Here is a 21,359-nt window from a genome sequence, read left to right on the forward strand (position 1 = left end):
AAAGCCCTATATTTGAACTGCTGATATGTATCATCCCAGTACTCCATGTACCGTAGTTCGCGTTGTACAATATTTACTTGGGACTCAAAGATCTTCGACGTGACGGTCCGGGTCGGTTTCCCGCCATATTTCCGCCGCTTTGCAACTCCCCACGACGACACGACTCGTCGCACTTTAAATCCAGCGGTACTTTTGTTTTCGTGTGAAGACTGGTTTCCATATGATCTGCAACGGTCTTCGATCGGTGGATGATCAGGATGGTTGAATCTGGTTCTACTTTCTCGGCCATTACGAGTCTTTACGACTCTTCCGACAAAGACAATTTTTAATGGAAACGTGTGTCTGAGCCACATACTGTTGTTCGCCTTGAAACTCGTGTCATGTCTTGTCCAATCAGAAAGAAGGTAAGTGCGCACTTTTTTTTTCTCGTCGTTTCGCAGAGGATTATTGGTACGCTTGTCTGCGATCGCTTCAGATTTAAATGGACATTTGCCTGCGGTGTTTTGCTTTACGATCGTCTGCGATAAGACCTATGCAGACAGCTTCCGATCGTGTTGCAGACCGTTGCAGATCATATGGATCATATTTAAGCAGTGCTCGAATCATGATGTATATACGACGAATGATGTAAACAGTGTATAAAGTCATGGAGTCATGTTGTGTATATTATTACGCATCTTGATGTAAAGTTATCAGATCATCTCAATGTAAGAGTAGCAACGTTTAACATGCAAAGCTTCGATGTTAATATCGTGAATTTTGGTGTATGCATATGACGGTCCTACGATGCACATGCACAACGACTCAGTTCAATGTATGTATGTCATTCTTATTGTGTATAAAATAGCACATCTTCACGTTTTGTCCCTTTTTGACAAGCATAGCGACCCCAAGACCTGTGAAGTGAATATCATTATTGTGTTTAATGTTTGTTCGTCTTCAATTAAAAAAACATCATGTGTTTTTCTTGTTTGTTTGTTTTACGAGACATCTGGTTTGTCTCTTCTACTGAGGGAAGGAGCACGAACAGGACTCGAGGTCCTATGCGAGGTTCTCCACCCTACCCTATCCAGACCAGAAAGACCAGACCACAACACCGGGAACTACATGCCCTACTCTTAACGACAAGTGTGCGGGTTCTTTTACGTCCCACAAGATTATGAACATTGAAGGGTTGTGAGACGGGACCTCCGGTTTATCGTCCTTATCCGAGAAGACTAGAGAGTCTAACCATTTGCAGATGTAATTACAAAGGCAGCACTTTCTCCTCAGTCATTTAAAGACCCTGAGTGTTGGTCCGGCCGGAGTTGAACTCACGACCTCCCGCGTGAGCCCGGTGCTCAACCAACTGAGCCACCGGTGCGCGGTAAAGTATGCAGGCCAACTCGAACTATTACTTACGCTCGTGTTGATGATTGCAACACGCAGGGAGTATATATAACTAAACTAGCAATTCAAGAGTTATTTGCTCGATTCCTTTTGGAAGCACTCGGAGTTTTTCTGGGCCCGTCTCATCCACTGACAAATTCATCTCTCGATTCACAGTAATTTGGATCCAGAGAACACAAATGTCGTTGGAAACGAAAAATACAGTATATTCGTAAACACGCAATATATCCTTATTTTATTAATTTGCAGCAATCCAGTGACAATAGCGGCATTGGCGAAAACTAACTTTTCATAGATTTACATTTGTACTTTGATTCTTTTTGGATATTGTACGGTATTTGAATAAAATAGTTAACAGGTTAAAGACTGTTAAATTAGACTTCGCGTTGGTACATTCTCCACGTGTATGTCCTTTGTTGCCATTTACTTTAAGCCCAGTTCTTAAAAATCAGATTCAGAAATAGCGAGGTAAACAATGCTTTATCAATCAGTCAAGAAGTTATCACATGGAATGAGGGAGCCCGGACTATGTTCCCATTTCACAACAATAATGACATCTCATTTTGTTGCTGTAATTGGATTTTAAACTCGCTCTCCTTATTCAATTATGGTTTGCTCGACCGGTGTGAGGTATCCGATATAATTCATCATAAAATTAATTGATGTTTTGCTCGGTATTTCAGTATCGTTTAATTACATCCAAACTGTCAGTGTGGTCAATAACGGAGGGTAGAAATAGATTGAAGAGTGTTTCGGGTAATCGCTTATTTTCAGGCAAAGTCAGACATTTCGTTTGGTATTGAGTTCAACTTTCGAAACATCGAACGTTCGAATTCAGCTAAGGTATGCATTGTATCGTAACCAAATGAACGATTTTTATTTTGCCGTCTGGAATTAGACGTCTTTTAATCAGTTTATTTCTGAATTTTAATTTTAAAAAACTAAGGAACTAACTTGTCGTGGAACTATCTTTTAAGGAACCTCTACGATGCGTCGAGACCTGTTAACGCTGTTTGTTGTGGCTGCCTTTTGTGCTTTGACAGGTTTGTTACTTGAGTGACCAAAAATTGGAATAAAATTGCAAATGCCAAAAAAATCGAGCTGGGACATATGATGCCGGTAAAATCCGTTCTCAGGTTGATTCCGGTTTTACCTAGGTTAAATTGGTGATCCTCATTTTACCTACGGGTTGAACACGCACTCCCGGGTGAATTGAAGAAACTTTTTTTGGAGTCTATTATAAGCCTAGAGAAAAATTAGAGTCAGGTTAGAAAAGTAAACAATGAAAAGAACTGTGTTGGGTTGAGCATGTAGTGTAGTGGTAAAGATACAGGAGTAAAGATCTGGGAGATGCGAGTCCGAATACCGTAAGTGCATGGTACAGTTCCTTGTTCCCTAACTTTGTTGTAATGTTGAAACTGAATGGATAAGTGTATGAATACGGAAACCGATAAGATGATATGAAACATTAAAGGGGCTAGGTCACGCTATTTTACGTACTTTTGTTTAATTTTGTTAATTATGAGCTCTAAACGTCAAATTGGCAGAGCAAGAGTCTTTCATTTACAAAATCACGGTCACATAACAACTGAGAATGATATTCCAGCTTTGTAAATGAAATTTTGATATCGACTGATATAAATTTGAAAAAAGGTGGGCCGACGTTTTTCAAATTTATCCAAATTCAATACATTTCAATCTTCTCCAGTTTTGTCCATCCATGTCCCTTCTTGGCTTCCCTGTGTTTTGTTAGAGTTCGTCTATAGTTTTGAACAGTTATTTTGATATTTTAGCTAATTCTATAACCATTCGATCAGTGCTGAAATTGCCTAACATTGCGTGACCTAGCCCCTTTAAGAAGATGGGTTGAGATGCGTAAAACAGAGCTCGAGGGAAGGTATATGTGTTTCCAATCCTTTTTGGGGGTTGAAAGCTGCTTTAAACAAGTAGGTAGAGTTCATATTCAAATTAGGTAAAATGAGGATACCTAGATAAAAACGGATTCAACCTGAGAAGGGACTTAACCGACAACACAGACGCCTTCTGGATTTTTAGGACTCGTCTTTCAAGAATTTTCCAGACATAAGTTAAGTTATGCATCTAATAGAATTTATACGATCTTCCGACCAGTTAGATACTCTGCCGTATTGAACTATGCGAGACTCGAGGGAAGCCGTCCATTAACTATAAGGGTGAGGTGAGATCCTTCCTGCATCAGCTAGGAATGAAATGTAAATTGGTCGTTAATTCAACTGAAATTGTTTGAAATGAGATGACTAGCTCTAACTAGCTGCATGTTGGTTGCTTCTAATAGCAGCGGGTGTTTCATAAACTTTTTGACGCTGGTACGACTACTAGTACTACTCAGTCCTACTACTACGAGTACTATACTACTACTACTACTGATGTGTAGCACAATCACCGTACCCACTTGGGGGTGACTCAGAAACATTTCCTGATTTATTCAGTTTAACGTCTTCAATGAAGCTATATTTTTGCTGAATGCTAAGGTTATCCTGGTTGATTAGCATACAGGGTGTAAAAAGGGTAAGCGACTTTCCTTTCTTGAGAAAACAAAGGAAAAGGATAGAAAAATAGGACAATTTTGAGTGTAACGCGTAACACGATTTTCAAATTGAAAGTCTTCAAAACCATTTTTCATAAGAGAGAACAATTATGTGGATCAACGGACAATAACCAGTGATAACACGCAGTAAATACTACATATGAGCCAAATTAAAACAGTTCAAGTTTATTAAAACACATTAAAAAGATTCAAAATTCCGTAGTTTCCTTACTGTAACGCTGTGTTTTGGAATTCTGGCGCTCACTAGGTTATAGTTTGAAACAAGTCTTCAATTGATATCTGTGGCTTCAAAACCATCTCAACTAAATGCTCATACCTTGTGCTTTAACATACAGAAAAATTAGTTTGAGGGATCCACTACGAATGGAGAAATCACTCCTCAAAACAGTCGCTACGCTTTTTCTGTTCCGCAATTACGCAATAATATTTTTCGAGACCACTTCTTTCAATGTTGTTCCTGCTCCAACCAAGGCGTAAGTGGGTTCCAACCAAGCATTGGGCCATTCCATTTTTTATCCGCACCCCCCCTATTGAGGTACTTTACATTTCACCCCCTCGGAAAAGTAAACTTTTGACCCCCTAAGAAAAGAAGATCAAAGTGCCGACACACTCCCCCTTCAGAATTTATTCAAAGATCAAAGGTGCCGACACAGTTACCCCCTCAGAAACGGCCTTTAAAGACCCCCCCCCCTCCCCCCAGAAAAAATAGGCCCTCAATAGGGGGGGTGCGGATAAAAAATGGAATGGCCCATTTTCTGAATGCTCACAAGTTCCACTAGCTATTTCCACAGTTTCGTCATCGTAGCTTTCAGGGTCGCGAAAATATTAGCCTTTGACTGAGTCGCTACGTTTTTTTTAACATGCCGGGCCATATTGAACCTAGTCTTGAGTGCCAGTGAACATCACAAATCTACTTCGCAAAGAAGCCATGATTTCCATGTGCTTCACAAGGCTTGGTAACCTTTCCTCTATGGATATTATTGGGAAGTCCACAATGTCTTTTCAGGGGCAATTTTCAGGAAATTGAGAGAGACATCTGCTCTGACGTCAAATTGTAAAGTGGAGCAAAAAAGTGGAGCAGAAAGCCAGCGTTTAGGGTGTCAATAGAACTAAATGAGGGGATGCTATCCTCCATGTAGTGAAAGCTTTCTGTTTTTACTTTTTATTTGCCTCAAAATTGACTATCTGTATGAAAGACCACGCCTGCAAGGGGTCATGGGTAAATCAAAAATTCAGTTTTAACGGACCAAACATTAATATTTTCCGAATAATTAGAAAGATATGTAAGTCTGGGTGTGAAATAAGCCAAAATAAGTGACTTTCACCCCAATAAACACAATTTCACAATTTTTAGGTATGTTACAAAAATGGGTACCGTGATCATGCTACTCATCTACTACTACTACTACTACTACTACTACTACTACTACTACTACTACTACTACTACTACTACTACTACTACTACTACTACTGCTACTACTACTACTACTACTACTACTACTACTACTACTACTACTAGTACTACTACCACTACTACTACTACTACTACTACTACTACTACTACTACTACTACTACTACTACTACTACTACTACTACTACTACTACTTCTTCTACTACTATTCCACACACAGTGCTGTTGATTGTTGATGCAAACGTGGCTCAATTGAAAATCAAAGATAATATTTTTGATGGAATCGATAATATCTTCTAATTGTTTCTTATTTCAAAAAGTTGTGTCAATGGGATCATCAGATACAGATGGAGAAAAGCCTGATATAGGTATGAACTTAAATTAACTCAAAATCGGCCAAACACATCACGTTTAAAACACCATTAGCCGGCAAACAAACCTTAACAAATTTACTGCCTATTTTTGAAAGTCTATCTTTGGATGGTTTTAAATAGAAAGCCATATCAAATGAAACGAATTTTGCTGATGTAATTTTTGCTTTTACAGCAGTGGATTTTTCAGGATCAAAAAATCACGTAAGTGATGGACCAATGATGAACTTCACAAAATTTACAAACTAGTCAATTAAAATAATTTCTTCTGGCCTTGTATTCGAAAAACATCCAGGCATTTTGGTTTTTACTAATGTTTTGTAGGAGAGACTAGACGCTTAACAAAGTAATAAGCTAGAAATTTGTTTAACAATGACTCTGAAGTGCGCTCATTGTTTTAGCAGAGTTGATCTAGGACCTGGGAGTAAGTGCTTACATTCTAATGATTCTGAAACGATTAGGGAGAGGTGGACAGGCAAAAAGGGGTAAAAGATTCACGCCAAGAGTCGCACGTTTTTCCGTTCACTGGCACGTGTTACCCTAGTCCTATTCCGGGACTCCCTCTTGGGGGGGGGGGGGGGGGGGGTAAGAGGGAGTCCCGGAACAGGACTAGTGTTACCCTCGTAATATAAGGACCTTTACTTTTTAGAGTGGGTGAGAGAGATGTAGATGAGGGGAGATGTCTTGTCTTAGGGTGGTGGGGTGTTAAAACACTGTGGGAGCTAATAATATTCCTTGCACTCTTTGCTAAAGATGAAATGGTATCCTTCATCTTTTGTTCTCATTCCGCTTTTTTTGGGAAACTGTACAGCTTGGCCTTTCCCACGGCGCCTTAGAAATAGAAGAAGGAGAAGTACCACAACCAAAGCACCTGCTACCACCAAAGAAACAATTACTACCAACACCTTCGGTGACATGTAAGTAAATGTAATGTAAGTGAAAGAAAACTGTACAAAAGCGTTTAGTTTGTGCGGTCTTGTGCAGAAAGAATTGAAGCAAAATAAAAGTGTTAAAAAGCCGAAGGGGAAGGAGGCACCCGTGTTGTCTGTGTACGATCAGCTTTATCTGGGTATAATAATAGTTCAGTAACCCACTTCCGTTTATTGTTTGATATCTTCCTGCGTGCTTCGGTTTGTATCATTTAGTCTCGACACTTTCATTTCCGTTTTGTACTTTTCTTTTTGTTTCGCCCCTTTCTACTCTGTGTAGATGTTGTCGATCAAATCTGGGCTCAGTTGAATCCGTTTCTACCAAGGACAAAAAATTGCTGATCCTCATTTTATATAGTCCACCTAGTTTAAAGCAGCTATCAACTGGCCAAAAGAGGATGGAAAACATACACCTTCCATCAAGCTCTGTATTACGCATCTTAACACATCCTCTCAATGTTTCGTATCATCCTATCGGTTTCTGTATTCATACGCTTATCCATTAGTTATCCGTGAGTTAATATCTGAAAGGAAAACTCTCCTTTTGCTCAAGCATGGATGAGAATTAAAGATTGTTGTTGTTTAGTTTTTTTTTTGTTATTTTTCTGTGTTGTACTTCGCGCCCTTTGCAATAATATTAATGGCTCTTCATGCATTTGTCGATTATCAGAATCACATCTGATGCAGTATGCAATGAATCACTTCCTCTTGAGGATCCTGAGTAGCGCAGGTAATGACGATGTTTTACACTTCTTAAGAGGCGTTATCATAGGAAATCCGCTTTGTTGAGAGACACTTAACATTAGCGTCGGAAGTTCAATCACTTAAACTGGTATCAGTAGGCGTAACAGTTTCTTTATAGGAACACTTTGGGCGGGAAATTCCCTTGAAGTTCTTGAAAAGAAAGTAAAGACAAAAAAAAAAGAAACATTTCAAATTTAAGTTACAACAAAACTTGTGCCCTTAGGCATCGGTCAGTTTAATCTTTAAATTCGCGGTTATTAAGGGCTGGGGTTTTTTTTAGCTTAAAAATCTTCTTATTTGGATGTAACGTGGCTTATGCATTTTCCTCTGCGAGCAGCATCGATCTTATTTTTATCCATATTTGGGCATAAAATTGGTGTCCTAAAATCTCCAGCTTTGTTCCAAGGAAAAGAGTTGAAGGTAATTACATACTTCATGGTCACGTGCTTCTGAGATCACGTATTGAAATGGTCTTGATAGCACAAGTGTTACAATTATGTTTAAAAGAAACGGTGGTTGTATTTTTAAAAATAATTTTAACACACATTTATTCATAACAATTTCATTTGAAAATGAAGAGAAATCAGAAAGGCATTCCAGAGATGAACTTAGTTTTTCATCATGTAAAGCCAACCCCCACACCAGATCAGTTTGACATCAAAATTTCGACACAATTAATTTCCTTCGCTTTTCCGACCCAAGAAGGCGATTGCGCCCGTCTGAATCAAGATTCAAATGTAACGAACAAAAAGACGTTTGAATGTTGCAATAGATGAAATTATTTATATTTTTCAACTGTGAATAGCGTTTTTTGATACATGAGTTGAATATCATCGCAAAAATAGGCCTTTTGTAGGCACTGTAGCCTCCTTTGCAGCCGTTTTTTGTATCGGTCCCATTCTCCCTCCTTTGTGGGGAGGGAGAGTAGGACCGACACAAAAAACGGCTGCAAAGAAGGCTAACTGCACTGCCGTAGGACTGCTGTACCAACTGAGCTATCACTAGCTAACTGGGATATGGTTACTTGTGAATTCGACTTATATCCCGTAAAAGGTGAACGAATGAATGATAGGATATTTAACAATTGTTCACCAAAATGGAGGTTAATAGTGGTGGATAATGCAGCAAGATAAATATCCACCGCTTTCACCGACACTGAGGTGGATAATCGTTTTGGTATTTTCCACATACAAGTTGAATAATCAGCCGATTGAAAATTTGCTTTATTTCTAAGTGGAACAATACAGCAACAAATGCACATCAGAAAAACGTTCAGTCACGTAAACAAGCCCTTGTACCTTTTTCATGCCTTGAAATTTGAGTTTGGAAAGATAAACCAACTTACCATTAAATACGTATACAGTCAAAACAGAATTTGTTGCCATTTTTGTAATTCTTTGGAACAGCCGCCCAGTTTAATTTAACGATAAAATTTCCTCGGCTATGGAAGCGAAACCGGTGGCCATTTTGTTTTTATTCGGTTTGCTCAGACGTGACATAGTTCTTGCTAATCAGAATGCATCCAAAGCGCTATTCACTTGCGTGGTATATACTAATTGAAACTATATGTTTGAACTGCAGAAATCGAAGTGCTTCGCAACTGCTTGGAGGGAAACCTCCTCTTCGGCTAATAAATAATTTTAATCCGAAGAAAATAATGTCTGCAATCAAATATGCTCAACAATTTTCTCCAAAAAAAGCGCGTGGGTCGAAAAAAATCAACTTTAGAATCACTTATTTTCACTTTCTAATTTCCCGGACGCCGCCATCTTGAATAATTGTGCTGGGTTACGGTTGCCCTTACTGGCCGAAGCGGAAAATACCATAATACTCTTTGTTTGTCCCCCCAAATTTTCCGTAAGCACTCCTTCCAGTTTTTATTGGGACTTACAATGGTCCCAAGAGAAAACCAAAACTATGCTCATTCAAAATTTGGGGGCACAAGGAAAGAGCGTTACCGCATTTTCCGTTTTTTGTTTTAGTGGAGGTTTCCTTTTAGTTGCTGTTTAACTGCGATAATCTTCAGCTAATGTAAAAAGCCGTTTAATAAAGAAAACTGAGATGGAAAGATTTGCTATTCCAAGTTTTGGAGAAAATAGTCAGCGAACATCGGTGAAATAAAGCTGCTTAATAGAGAGTGACACTGTATTTGTGCGATTCTCATGAAGTCTTCCTGTATCCAGAACACATTGACGTGATTTTTTTCTTTTTTTCCCTTTGCAGGTGCAAATATTAATTTGTACCGTCACGAGAAGTACAGATCCGGCCGGATCATTGTAAACGCAATTCAGTAAAGACAAAAAAACATTAAAATTTAAATGACACGATGATACTTGGCTTTCTCTTGTTCAAGTTATATATAAACAGACCGAACATACATAGCTGACCCCAGAGCTCTTTTTAAAATTCTTTGATATTACAAAACGGGGAGGGGGGGGGGGGGGGGAATGAAAAGGGCTATTAAGGGGGAATAGTTAAAGTCTCTCTCAGTTCAAATGAAATAATTTCGAGTTGCTGATGTGTCGGTTTGATATGTCAGGGAAGGAAAGAAAAGGAAAGGAAAGGAAATTTATTTAACTTTCTAATCTTCTAGCCCTGTAGAGCACTAATCGGGGACACTGTAAATTGAAATTAACAAGTTAACGCAAATCAAATCAAATTTTGGTTTTTGAAGAGAGGGGAAAACCGGAGTACCCTGAGAAAAACCTCACGGTGCAGAGTAGAGAACCAACAAACTCAACCCACATATGACGCCGACGAGTTTGGGAATCGAACCCGGGCCACATTAGTGGGAGGCGAGTGTTCTCACAACTGCGTCATCCCTGCACCCCAACTTAAAATCGAGAATCAACAAGAAAATATTTCGGCCGCGAGGCACTGGGTATCAGATGCAAGTAATAGGCTAGTTTCGAATTGTGCAGCAACAAAAGAACAGAGTTAAGGTTCAGGGGAATAATTTGCATTTTCCTTTGTTTTGAACAATACAATATGCTAATTATTCCCCTGAACCTCGACACTGTTCTTTTGTTGCTGCACAATTCGAAACTAGCCTATTAGACATCCAACACGAAGTGTCCCTTAAAGTCTAAGCCTTGATGCCTATTTCAGTTCAACAATTAGGTAAGGGTAATGGTTAGCGTTATTTTTAGATTAGTGTAAATGCAGCATTTTATCCTTGCTCGCGGAGCAGCATTTTGGAGCCACTTTGTGACGTAAATTATTGCCTGTATTCCGAGACACGAATGATGTAGGGAAGACCTTAGACAGCAATGACCAGAACCAGGTTGCTGACCAGCGGTTTTCGTTATAACAATGGTTTGCTGGGGGTGCTCAGTCTGGCGGGCTCAGAAAACCTGGTTGTGGTCATTGTTCTTTAAGGTTTTTCATGATTGTAGAGCAAGAGGACTCTTCATGACGCTTATTTAAATTACTTGCATTTTTGAACACACTGACAAACTGGGCAGGCTCGCTCTCTGTGTCGGGTGTTTGCGAGCGGGAAAAGGGAAAAGAAAACTGCAAAAGAGCACTGCGGGCGAGAGGGAGGGGGAGGGGGAGGAGGAGGGGAGGGGACGTTTATAGGTTCCCGACCCAGCCGGGTCAAGAATAAGCCGCCGTTGTAATTATTATTATACATTTTCCTTGTCTCGGAAAACTTTTTAGGGCGCATTAGCAGCGACAACGGCGACGAAATGAGAATGTCACAAATTTGCATATTTAGTGAGCAAAAGCAATAGCTTTGCAAGCTCAGCACGCGCATCTTTTCATTTTTGTCTATTTCTTTCCCGTCATCAGCAAAACAACAACATGAAATGACCCGGCAGAATTGAGGTTTTAGGAAGAACGTCAGCGCTTGAGGATGAATTTTCATTTTCTCGCCTAAATTGAGCACAGTTCATACTACTGTAATTTCTTTCCTGAGGGTTTGCCACACCTTTGTCAGGTTAAAATGCTTGGAATAGTTGCGAAGCGATTACAAAAACGCGAATTCACATTTAACGACAACGTTCTCGTTGTCGTTGCCGTCGTCGTTGCTAAAGCTCCCTATTCTTAAAGTTGGTGAAACGTTTAATTAAGACTAGCCCTCGCGCTATTCTCGAAGAAATGGGCACACGTGTTATACGCACTTTCACATCTTGGATTTTAGTCCACGCGAAAAATAACAGGGACTAAGATAACTAGTAACTTTTAAATCAATTATCCTTGTTAGCTTACGAGTCTCACTATGAAAATTATAAAATGGCTGCTTCGTAAAAAGATGATTGTCGGATTGTGGTTTTTACCTCTTTAAAATTGAACATCCGTATGGTTATTTTTCAATAGCAGGTGCCAGTACTTGTTTAAATACTAATTATTGAAGTAAACAGAAACGGTTCCCATATTTATCTGTACACCTTTGACGTTTCCTGTCTTTATTGCAGCAAGCCGCTTAAAATTCATTCATTTTGACACACATTACTTAAATACGGAAATTATCAGAACTCGAGTTTTTTCCACATTGTTTGTGAAATCTTTTTTTTAAAGAATGTGATACTATAACGTTGGCTTCTGGTAATTTGCCATACACAGGAATAAAGTGAAACACAAGATTTTCATGTATCTGAGCATTTCGCAGAATCGAATACCGTAAAATTGGTTCCAAAAGAAAGACATATATGCACAAAAGATCTTCAGTGTTACATAAGATTGCTTTCTCGATAATTTAGAAAGATTTGTGCAAAAAAAACATCCTGGCTTCCATTTGTTTACAGTGCCCAAAATTAGTTAAGATCAGTGCTGCTTAATTTTAGCACAAGCTGGCAAGCCAAGGGCGTAGCTAGGAGGACGGGGGTGGGAGGGTGGGGGGGGGGGGGGGGTTACTGGGGTGTCCGTGAGCAAACAACCTACAATATTTAGGTGGTGAAAATGCGAAAATCTGGTGAGTACCCTCTGTTTGACAAATTGTGACCCCCCCTTGGAAAAATCCTGACTACGCCCTTGCAAACATAGAGAGGCATATCAAAGAATGCTGGTTTTTTTCTCGATATATCATATAAGTTAACTTAAAGTTGAATTTATCGATGACTGATTCAAGAAATTTTGGGCAAGGATGCGTTTGTCTTGAAGATGGCAAAACCTTCTATAGTTGACGGAAGGTGATTAGCAAGAATAAATTAGATATGGTCGAATGTTCTTTTCCAAGCAAATACTCCGCAATATTGATCTCGTAATTCGTTAATATTGTGTAAATATGGAAAGCACAGCTGATTGACAAATTTCAAATTGTATATATTCAGAAGAGACTACATGAATTCGCAGTGAAAGGAAAACGAGGCTGGGATATTCATTCAACTGGGTTCGTATCCATATTTTTCTCTAAATAGGATGATAAATTTACTTGAAGCTCTATCTATAACCAATTTTAGTTTTCGATACCGTCTACTGAATTAAAGCAAGTTCCTATCATAAATATTGGTTATGTTAAGAAAGGATCAAAATCTCATCTTACGCTCCTCATTGTACGCTCTGATATCATTCGTTCTATTAGGGACTTAACTTCACGTGAATACGGTTCTTTCCTAAATCATGGGCTTGGTGATAAGAAACCTTGTGTTTTTTTATTCCAGACATTTAAACAAAGGCGTTCGGGGACAACTTGAACATGAAACTGCAAACAACTATGCTGTTTCTTTTTTTGATTATGGTTTCTATGGATGCACTAACCGGTAAGTTTTCGGCCAGACAGGAAAGTCTGACAAGGTGCGAATTAAACGTTCTTGATGTTGGCTTTTTGGTTTCTTTCGCGCCCTTTCCATTCCAACTGTAACTGCATGTTTCATCACTTTTCTTAAGTTCGATAAAAACTTGACCTTTTCACAAGTTAGTTACTTTATACCAGTTAAAGACAGATAGACGATTTCATTCAGAAGTAAGGCAAATCCGATGGTAAGATCACTTAAAAATAGCCATTCCGGTCTGCATGCACGCAGGCATCAATGACGAGACTAACACTGAAATCAACTGTTTTGGAATTTCTTTGATGTGATCAATATATAGTATTAAGAGTACTGTCTATTGCTTTGTTCAACTAACCGTTTTTGCTATTATTATTTCTTTTAAAATCCAAATTTAGGGGTGAAAAGTAAAGCAGAGGCTCGATGGGGTGAGTCATGAAAATTCTATCTTGTTCTCTTTCCTTTTTCGTTTGAGTACACAACAAAAGTGAGAATATTCATGTTAGCAGTTTAGTCTGGATGCATTCTCTTATGTGGTGCTAGCTAAGTGGTTACGAAATCTCGAGCCTCACTTGCAAAATCACTAGGGTAATTTGCTCCCCAGCGTTATCCCGAGCTGAGCGCCACGCCGGGTCGCTTGTATTTGCTGTCGGACATATGATATGTGTCTGTGTGATTGACCAGAGTAATTCTTCTGTTTAAGCAAAACCTTATTTCATTCTCTTTCTTCCTTTGTCTCGTCAGCAAAGCAGCACAATAATGGCCGTTCACTTCGGAAGTGGTCTAAAAAGGCATCTGTCGATGAAGGTATATTGAGACGGCACCACTTCTTTAAATTTTAAGAATATGATTTATATCAGTGAGGTTTGTCAAAAAAAAAGGTAGTTTAGAAAATGCAGTTCTGTCTCTCACCGTCTCTTTCCTTCAACTGTCAACAGAACATGATCGGTCCTCAGAGATAAAGCGCTGGCCATGGCACAACCGAAAAAATACGATTAATTTTGGCAAAGGTAGGTTTAACAGAATCTACAGTTATTCCAAACTGCCCATACTCGACTTAATGGATCGTGCAATTTCGGAAAGCTGAAAGAGCAAAAATGAACTCAACCGACCTTTACAAGAAAGATTTGCCTTTTCTCTTGTTTAAAACGACTCAATACTCAATACAACGCTAACGTTTATGTCCCACACAAATTATAAGTGAGTCGTTTTGGGAACAAAAAGTAGAACATAAAGATTTCTTAAAATAAAAAAACAAGGCTTGAATTGCCCTTGGACATTAAGATTATCACCATGTAAAAACTACCAATTGTAACTATGTTGCTGATTTGACCAGCGGCCTAGTAGCTAAATGAAAGCTATTAAAATAACCTACACTGCAGGCGTCTTATTGGAGAAAGCCACTTCTCTCTATTTTACCTGCATCTCTTCCGCTTCTGATCCACCCACTTGGTGGCAATTTATTTCTCTCCCCAATCTTCCTCTAAGTCAGAAATTCAAGATGGCCGCTAAATAAAAATTCCGCGTGGGACATACTGAGTAGTTTAGAAAATGCAGTTCTGTCTCTCACCGTCTCTTTCCTTCAACTGTGAACAGAACATGATCGGTCCTCAGAGATAAAGCGCTGGCCATGGCACAACCGAAAAAATACGATTAATTTGGGCAAAGGTAGGTTTAACAGGATCTACAGAAGTAAACATTTCGCGAAAGACATACTGAGTCCTTGAATATTGAAAAACACCTGCAATGCAGGCCACTATTAAAGTTGACTTAGTTTCCAAATGAATTGTGGTCAGCATTGCCGCAGCCCCTTTTCTGTTTCACTTCAATTACACGAAATGAAATCTTCACTTAATGTTTCCCTTCAACTAAACACGGAAAATGTGTTTATAAGGAAAGTACAAGTTATGGATATCGAGCACAAAGTGCCCAATTGATTCTCAAGATCTTTGACTACCCGCGGACACCGCGGGTCAACCCATGATTATTTAACACTGACTGCCACATTTTGTAAGCTGATCTTTGGTTCTAAACGCCAGAGATTAGTGCTACTTGACTTCAACTCCGAGAAAAAGAGTTGAGTCCTCCCGCAGTTTGTACTTCGATGTTATAAAGGCATCGAACTTCCATCTCCACATCGGAACTTCACTTTTATGTCATTTTAGGTGAACTTGAAGCCAACTGAAGATAATAACGTTAAGCTCGCATTAAGATAGGTATGGAAGTTTCGACACAAGATTAAATCATAATATATTCCTAATGACAATATCGTCCAACGAGCTAAATAAACAGGAGTGTCCCTCTTTCCTGTTGGGTTTGGACCGAAACACACGACTAGACGGAGCTAATTTCTCACACTATTATGAGACATAGGCAGGTACAGTTACACAATCAAGTTGCTTTATTTTGCACCAAGAGACGAAAAGAAACATGCTAACCATGCAACAAAAAATGTTTTACCTCACTGGGCCGTAGTCTTGAGAAGTTTGGAACCCAGAACAAAAAACCCTCAATTTTTCTTCCCTCGGCCGTGCTGGCGGTTGACCATAGCATGATCGTGAACACTCCTGTTTATTAGCTCCTCATGCAAGGGAACATATGAGTCGGAGCTTTCAAATGACACATTTTTATTCTGAGTTAAGGTTTCCTCAGACCATCTATATATAGATCGGTTTCTCAACTTGGGCGGGCGTTGTCTATGCATAAATTAGAGAGATTTCGGATCGCGTTTAAGACCAGCTTTTTTCGAAAACACGGATCTGAATTGCCTACATGACTTTAGGGGCTCTAGAGTTTTTTTTTTGGCAAAATCATCGGAGTGGAAAAGAATGGGTGAATTCAGACGACGTCTTGACACTGAAAAATGATCAAATGATACAGAATTTTGTTTCTCATTGACATGCATTCAAAATGTTGCCATTTATATGTAAAGGATGTTTTGTTGACTTTTTTTTCATTTATTTACTGTTGTTATCATTTTTTTGCAGCTTGCACAGTAGATTATTTCCCGAAACAAACAGTCGCAGTTCTTTACCATCTATGTGCATCATAAAGCAAGGACTCTTTATTGTTCAATAAAAGATTGCCCAGTTACATTGTGTACTTGATGTATTCGTTTATTTATTTTACCAACTAGCGTTAGATTTTTTTACAAGTTAAAAAGATATCTGATTCGATACGTGCAAACCACGTACTAAGTTTTCTTTCACTGCCATGCGTAGTTCTTCTCTCTCTTTCACGTACCTTTGAAGATTTCCTAGAGATGAAGTTGTTTTACACAAAAGAAATTAAGTTCCTAAGAGAAGAATCATTTCCTGTCGGGAAAGATCATGTAGCTGACATTGAAATATACCAGTGTGCACTTGGATAAACTACTAAAACTTCTACGAAAACGTTATGTTTAACTTAAAACTTGCCATCGCATGTGATTTAAAAAAGCCAAAAAACTTAACGTTTGTTACAGCTGATGGAACGCTTCGATACTAAGCGACGGAATGCAAGTCGTTTCCGTACAGAAGCATCCAAATTCTGGAGGTCCCGCGGGCACCATTTCTGTCTTGCTCTCCCATCCGGGACTGCATGCTTTGTCATAGTACTGTGGGCACAAGGGCTCGCACAGGAATCCCTCAAAATATGCAGACACGTGGCAGATGCATTTATCTTGGCAACCTTCATCCGGGACCTTAGTCACCATAATTTGTCCGTTCTTGTATGACTTGTCAAAGTATTTGCATTGACCTAAAAGATGGGAAACCAATCATCAAAAGTTCAAAATTTAATTCTGTGAAAGTACTTTAAGGCAACACAAGCCCGAGAATTAGAACGGAGGTAACCTAGCCAAAGACCAATATCGACGTTCTTTACTGACATTTGAAAAGAGTCTTCATTCAGTCCGGCCATTTTTTGTCTTCATTCCGCGGATATTCCCTAGCAATGCACTTAATTAGAGCCACAATCTTATGACTGAGGGTTACAAAGTGTCCCTTCATTTATCTCCGCAAATTCAACTTCAAGTTTGTCTAGAAAAACAAGGAATAGAAACAACATCGAGCTTTATTTGCATGGCTGTAAAGTGGGTCGTGTCGTACCTTATTGAACGGGCTTCAGGATTGGCTGATTAACTGAGGAGAAAGTGCTGGGTTTGTAATTACATCCACAAATGGTTAGACTTTCAAGGCTTCTCGGATAAACCTGGTGGGCCCCGTCTCACAAGCTTGGTTCAAAACCTCGAAAGGGACGGGCCGTTCAAGATGCAACACACTATTACATACATACATACATACATACATACATACATACATACATACATACATACATACATACATACATACATACATACATACATACATACTTAATTGACCGCTCCCCATAGGGGCTTTTCAGGGCCAATGAATCAACGAAACAACAGAACACAACAACAACAACTGTTAAGAATCCCAACTGGCCGGAGGCAAACCAGTTGGCTATTTACAAGAGCGCAGCTGAGAAGTTGAACCAGAGACTACCTAGAACAAATTCAGCGAGTGGTCAGAGCCCGTCTTTGAACCTGGGATCTCCTGATCTCAAGGTAAGCGCCCTAACCACTGGGCCACACTGCCTCCTGCACTGCCTCCTATTCAGAAAGAGCAGGGCACGGTGTTCCCGGTGTTGCGGTTTGGTCTCTAGCTCCATATCGGGGGATATTTCACTTCCCAACTGCGTAACAAGCAGTCTAGAAGCCTACGTGCAGATGTATCCTCTCCTCGAATTAAAAACGGGAGGAAGAGTACGGCTACACGTAGGCTACAAGCAGTCTGGCAAAAGTCCTCCAAACAGACCTGAAAAGCCCAGGAGGAATTGTGACTATTACCTCACTAATTAAGTCAAAAACAAGAAAAAAAGGAAGGTGACACATGCTATCACCAACCCAGTGTTGCCAACACATCAAGCATGCGCACAACCATTTCATCCGGTCAATTAGCAGCCATAGGCAGCTGTTTCGGAATCGCTGGGCCTCATCAGCCTGGCGTAGCTAAAATACCAAGCAGGTGTATTTAGCACCCCTTTAGCTGGCAGCTTCACATGCAACACATGTGGTAAGCTGGGTTGGGAACAGCAAAACTGTTGTCCCACGGCAAGCGTGTGGGAAGGTGGATCACATTAAGAGATCGGTGTGTCACAATAATTTGTAAGTGGAATTTTCAAAAAAAAGTAACGACGTAATTACATCATTTTTCACTTTAAATAATTCTTTTTATCTGAAAAGTGAGCATAGTAAGAGCACAGAGAGAAAAACACGTTGTCTTAAATTTACAATAACGTCAACAAACGTTTCCGCCATATTGATTTTGTGTTCATGACTTGTTGTTTCCAGGCTCCACAGCAATGATGCTGGTGTACCAGACCTCCTATTTCGAGACTTCTTGTGAATTTTTTCAGGTTTTTTTAAAATCCGACCGACTGACCCAATATCAGGAATCGCATTCGACGTCAAACGAAAAAAAAAAGGGGGATGGCCTTACAAGTCATGTTCATTCACTCATGAGGTATTCACAGAAATCAGTTCGCCTCTTATTTCAAACGTTATCACCAGAATTCACAATCTGTGGACTGAAAGACGGGTCATAATTACGCGGCAGGGAGGGGATTCTGGTTCTGTTCTAGAAAGAATTTGTCTCTTACAGAAAAATAGATCTTGCACACGAGAAAAAGAAAATAGTTTCATCTCATATCTTTGTAAATGTTTTCATGAGGTTTGGCTCAAGTAAGAGACTTTCTTTTTTCCCAAAGTGATGTTTGATCTTATCCTCTCTTGATCTTATATATTGTTTGATGTCAAGTGTTCCTCGAACTTTAGTCTACATTATTAAAAACATGAACCGCGAGTTGTTCTGAGAGCCCTGAGCCAAAAACAACGCTGCGTCTAATGTTACTCGTGTTGCTGCAAATAGGTAGTTCGCGATTTTAACTTAAGGAATTCTTCGTGTTGTTGACTGCAATTCGGTCTGTATCTAATTATGTGCAAATTGTTTAGGCTATGAATCAAGTTGAAAGATATGGGAATTAAGGCTTGCCTGCCACTGATAATTAACAAAGGTATTTCATCAGCAGCCAGTTTACATCCTAAAATATTTCCGGCTTGGTCACTCATTGCAAGACTTTTAAGGCTCTTGCTTAATGCTGATAAGTTGATTTTAACTCAACACATTTTAATCAAAGTACGCGAAAACGCCAAATTACCAAAAATGGCAACAGAGAATACATATTTACACGGAATCGCTGAAATTTTAATTTTTCTTGACGTCAGCAAACTTGCAACCACACCCAAATGCTTAGGCTTGTTTCGGTTTCTAAAATATTCAGTGTAAAAATTCGGTTAATATCGTGCAATTTAATTTTCGCTTCGTAAATATTCCGACAATGTCTAATACTAGGTTTATTTCCTGAAATAATTTGCTTTAATCACTTCATCTTCTGTTATGGAGGAGAGATCACATTCAATGTTTTGAAGAGGCGGGGTGAATTTAACAAGCGATGCAAAATACTCGCACACAGGGAACTAATAATAGACAAAAATCTTGCACCAATAAAGAAAATTCTTGAAAAAATACGGCACTCCCCAGGTTGTTCCTGAGATTTGAACGATATTTGTCGAAAAAAATGAAATTCTTGTAGAGGGTTGTGTTGTTAAAATACGTTCTTGGAAGTAATGATGTTAAAAAAAAAATTATGTTTAGAGGAAGAGGATCAGCCTTTGCCTGTCTCACGGGAAAATTAAAACTTTTCACAGCTCTTCGCTAACAAACCGCCGTTGTCATGATCAGATAAAGACCGCAAAGTGTTCTTTAGCTAATGTATTACTAATTTTCTACTCAATTCACCTGATGACCTTGTGGATCGAGCGAGCGCTGCGTTGTCAATGAACATGACAATGTCGAGTATTGGGTCCGTAGACCAACTAAAAACGATGTTAAATTGAAATTTGATTGACTTAATTCAAAGTAAATTGTATTACAGAGTGCGTATCTGGTTTTTATAGTTGACAAGCGATACCGGCCACACCGGATTGCAAAAAATCTAACGCATGCGCGAGACGCATCCATACATTCCAGCCTCCACCACATCGCATGCCGCCTTCGTCGATCCTCAACTACATGACTCTTACAGAAAGACAAGAAAAAAGCGAGAGAGCAGTTTAAGTTTTCTGCTTATTTTCCAATACTGTCGATTTTATGCCTTCGAGTTTTTGCAATATCTCCAGCCTGGGGTGCTATTCTTAATTTGCTCACATTCGCTTAACTTCAACAATGAACTGCTTGAACTACACTTTGTCAAGGGAATGGTGATCGTGGCAGTTTTTTCCAAGCTTTTTTCCAGTGTGTCAGTTTCAACGTAAAGTAAAATTAGCACATTGAAGACCCCTGAAATGTGCACAAGTTACTACGAAACCCAAACAAAGGACATCAACGCTGTCAAACGGGTGCGATTTTGTACTTTGTCCGATGCTTCCTTTGCATATATAACAGAGAACTTAAGGAAAATTAAATTTAACCTGGAAAAAAAAATCTCTTGCTCGAAATTAACTCCGTCAGTTTTAGTGTCCAGAGATAATTACCGTCCTGAACACTGTGGAGACAATGAAAAGTTGGAATTGAATACACATTGAAAATATTTATCTCATTTATCCAGTTACAAGTGAGATGAAGCAAAGTTCAATTTGAGATGCCGCATAGTCAAAACAGTATTTTGACTTTCCAAGTTGATAATACAGAGCAATGTAATAACAACACTGAAAATATCTACATGTGGCTCATACGATTTTCAAATATTGAGTCCATGGTTAATCAAGCTGTGTAACAGACGTGGGCTGAAAAGCAGAAACAACTACAGATTTTTTCGAACGAGAAAAACCGGAAATCGTTTATCGCGGTTTTTCACAAAACAAATCGACCATTGCAATGTTACTAATCTCACCTGTGCTTTCGTCAAAACTTTTCTCCATAATCATTTCCTTAAATTTCGGATAAAGAAATGTCGTCTTCGCCTCGCAGGAAAGTAGCGCCACACTGACAGCAACAAAAATACAAAACTTGCGCAGCATCGTGGGGAAATAGCCAGTTGACAACTTGAATGAGCTGTTGAGTTTGGCGATGTCTTAAGTGAAGAGGCTGACTTGGATTCGTTGTTGTCTTTCACGCGTTCTAGTGAAGGTTGTAGTGTCCACAAAGCGACCAGC

The 21,359-nt window shown here is 39.3% G+C and overlaps 1 protein-coding gene across 1 annotated transcript; it reads left to right on the plus strand.

Moving 5' to 3' along the window:
- Window positions 1-12,708: 12,708 nt before the first annotated feature.
- LOC137999085 (uncharacterized) lies at window positions 12,709-16,242 on the plus strand. The gene is made up of 8 exons (XM_068844920.1): window positions 12,709-12,765; window positions 13,037-13,135; window positions 13,543-13,572; window positions 13,889-13,951; window positions 14,083-14,154; window positions 14,741-14,812; window positions 15,310-15,360; window positions 16,132-16,242. The coding sequence occupies exons 2-7, from the start codon at window positions 13,072-13,074 to the stop codon at window positions 15,327-15,329; spliced, it is 321 nt and encodes a 106-aa protein (XP_068701021.1). The 5' UTR covers window positions 12,709-12,765; window positions 13,037-13,071; the 3' UTR covers window positions 15,330-15,360; window positions 16,132-16,242.
- The last annotated feature ends 5,117 nt before the right edge of the window (window positions 16,243-21,359 follow it).

Source organism: Montipora foliosa, chromosome 4 (assembly GCF_036669935.1).
Source record: "Montipora foliosa isolate CH-2021 chromosome 4, ASM3666993v2, whole genome shotgun sequence".
In the NCBI taxonomy this organism is placed as follows: Eukaryota; Metazoa; Cnidaria; class Anthozoa; order Scleractinia; family Acroporidae; genus Montipora; species Montipora foliosa.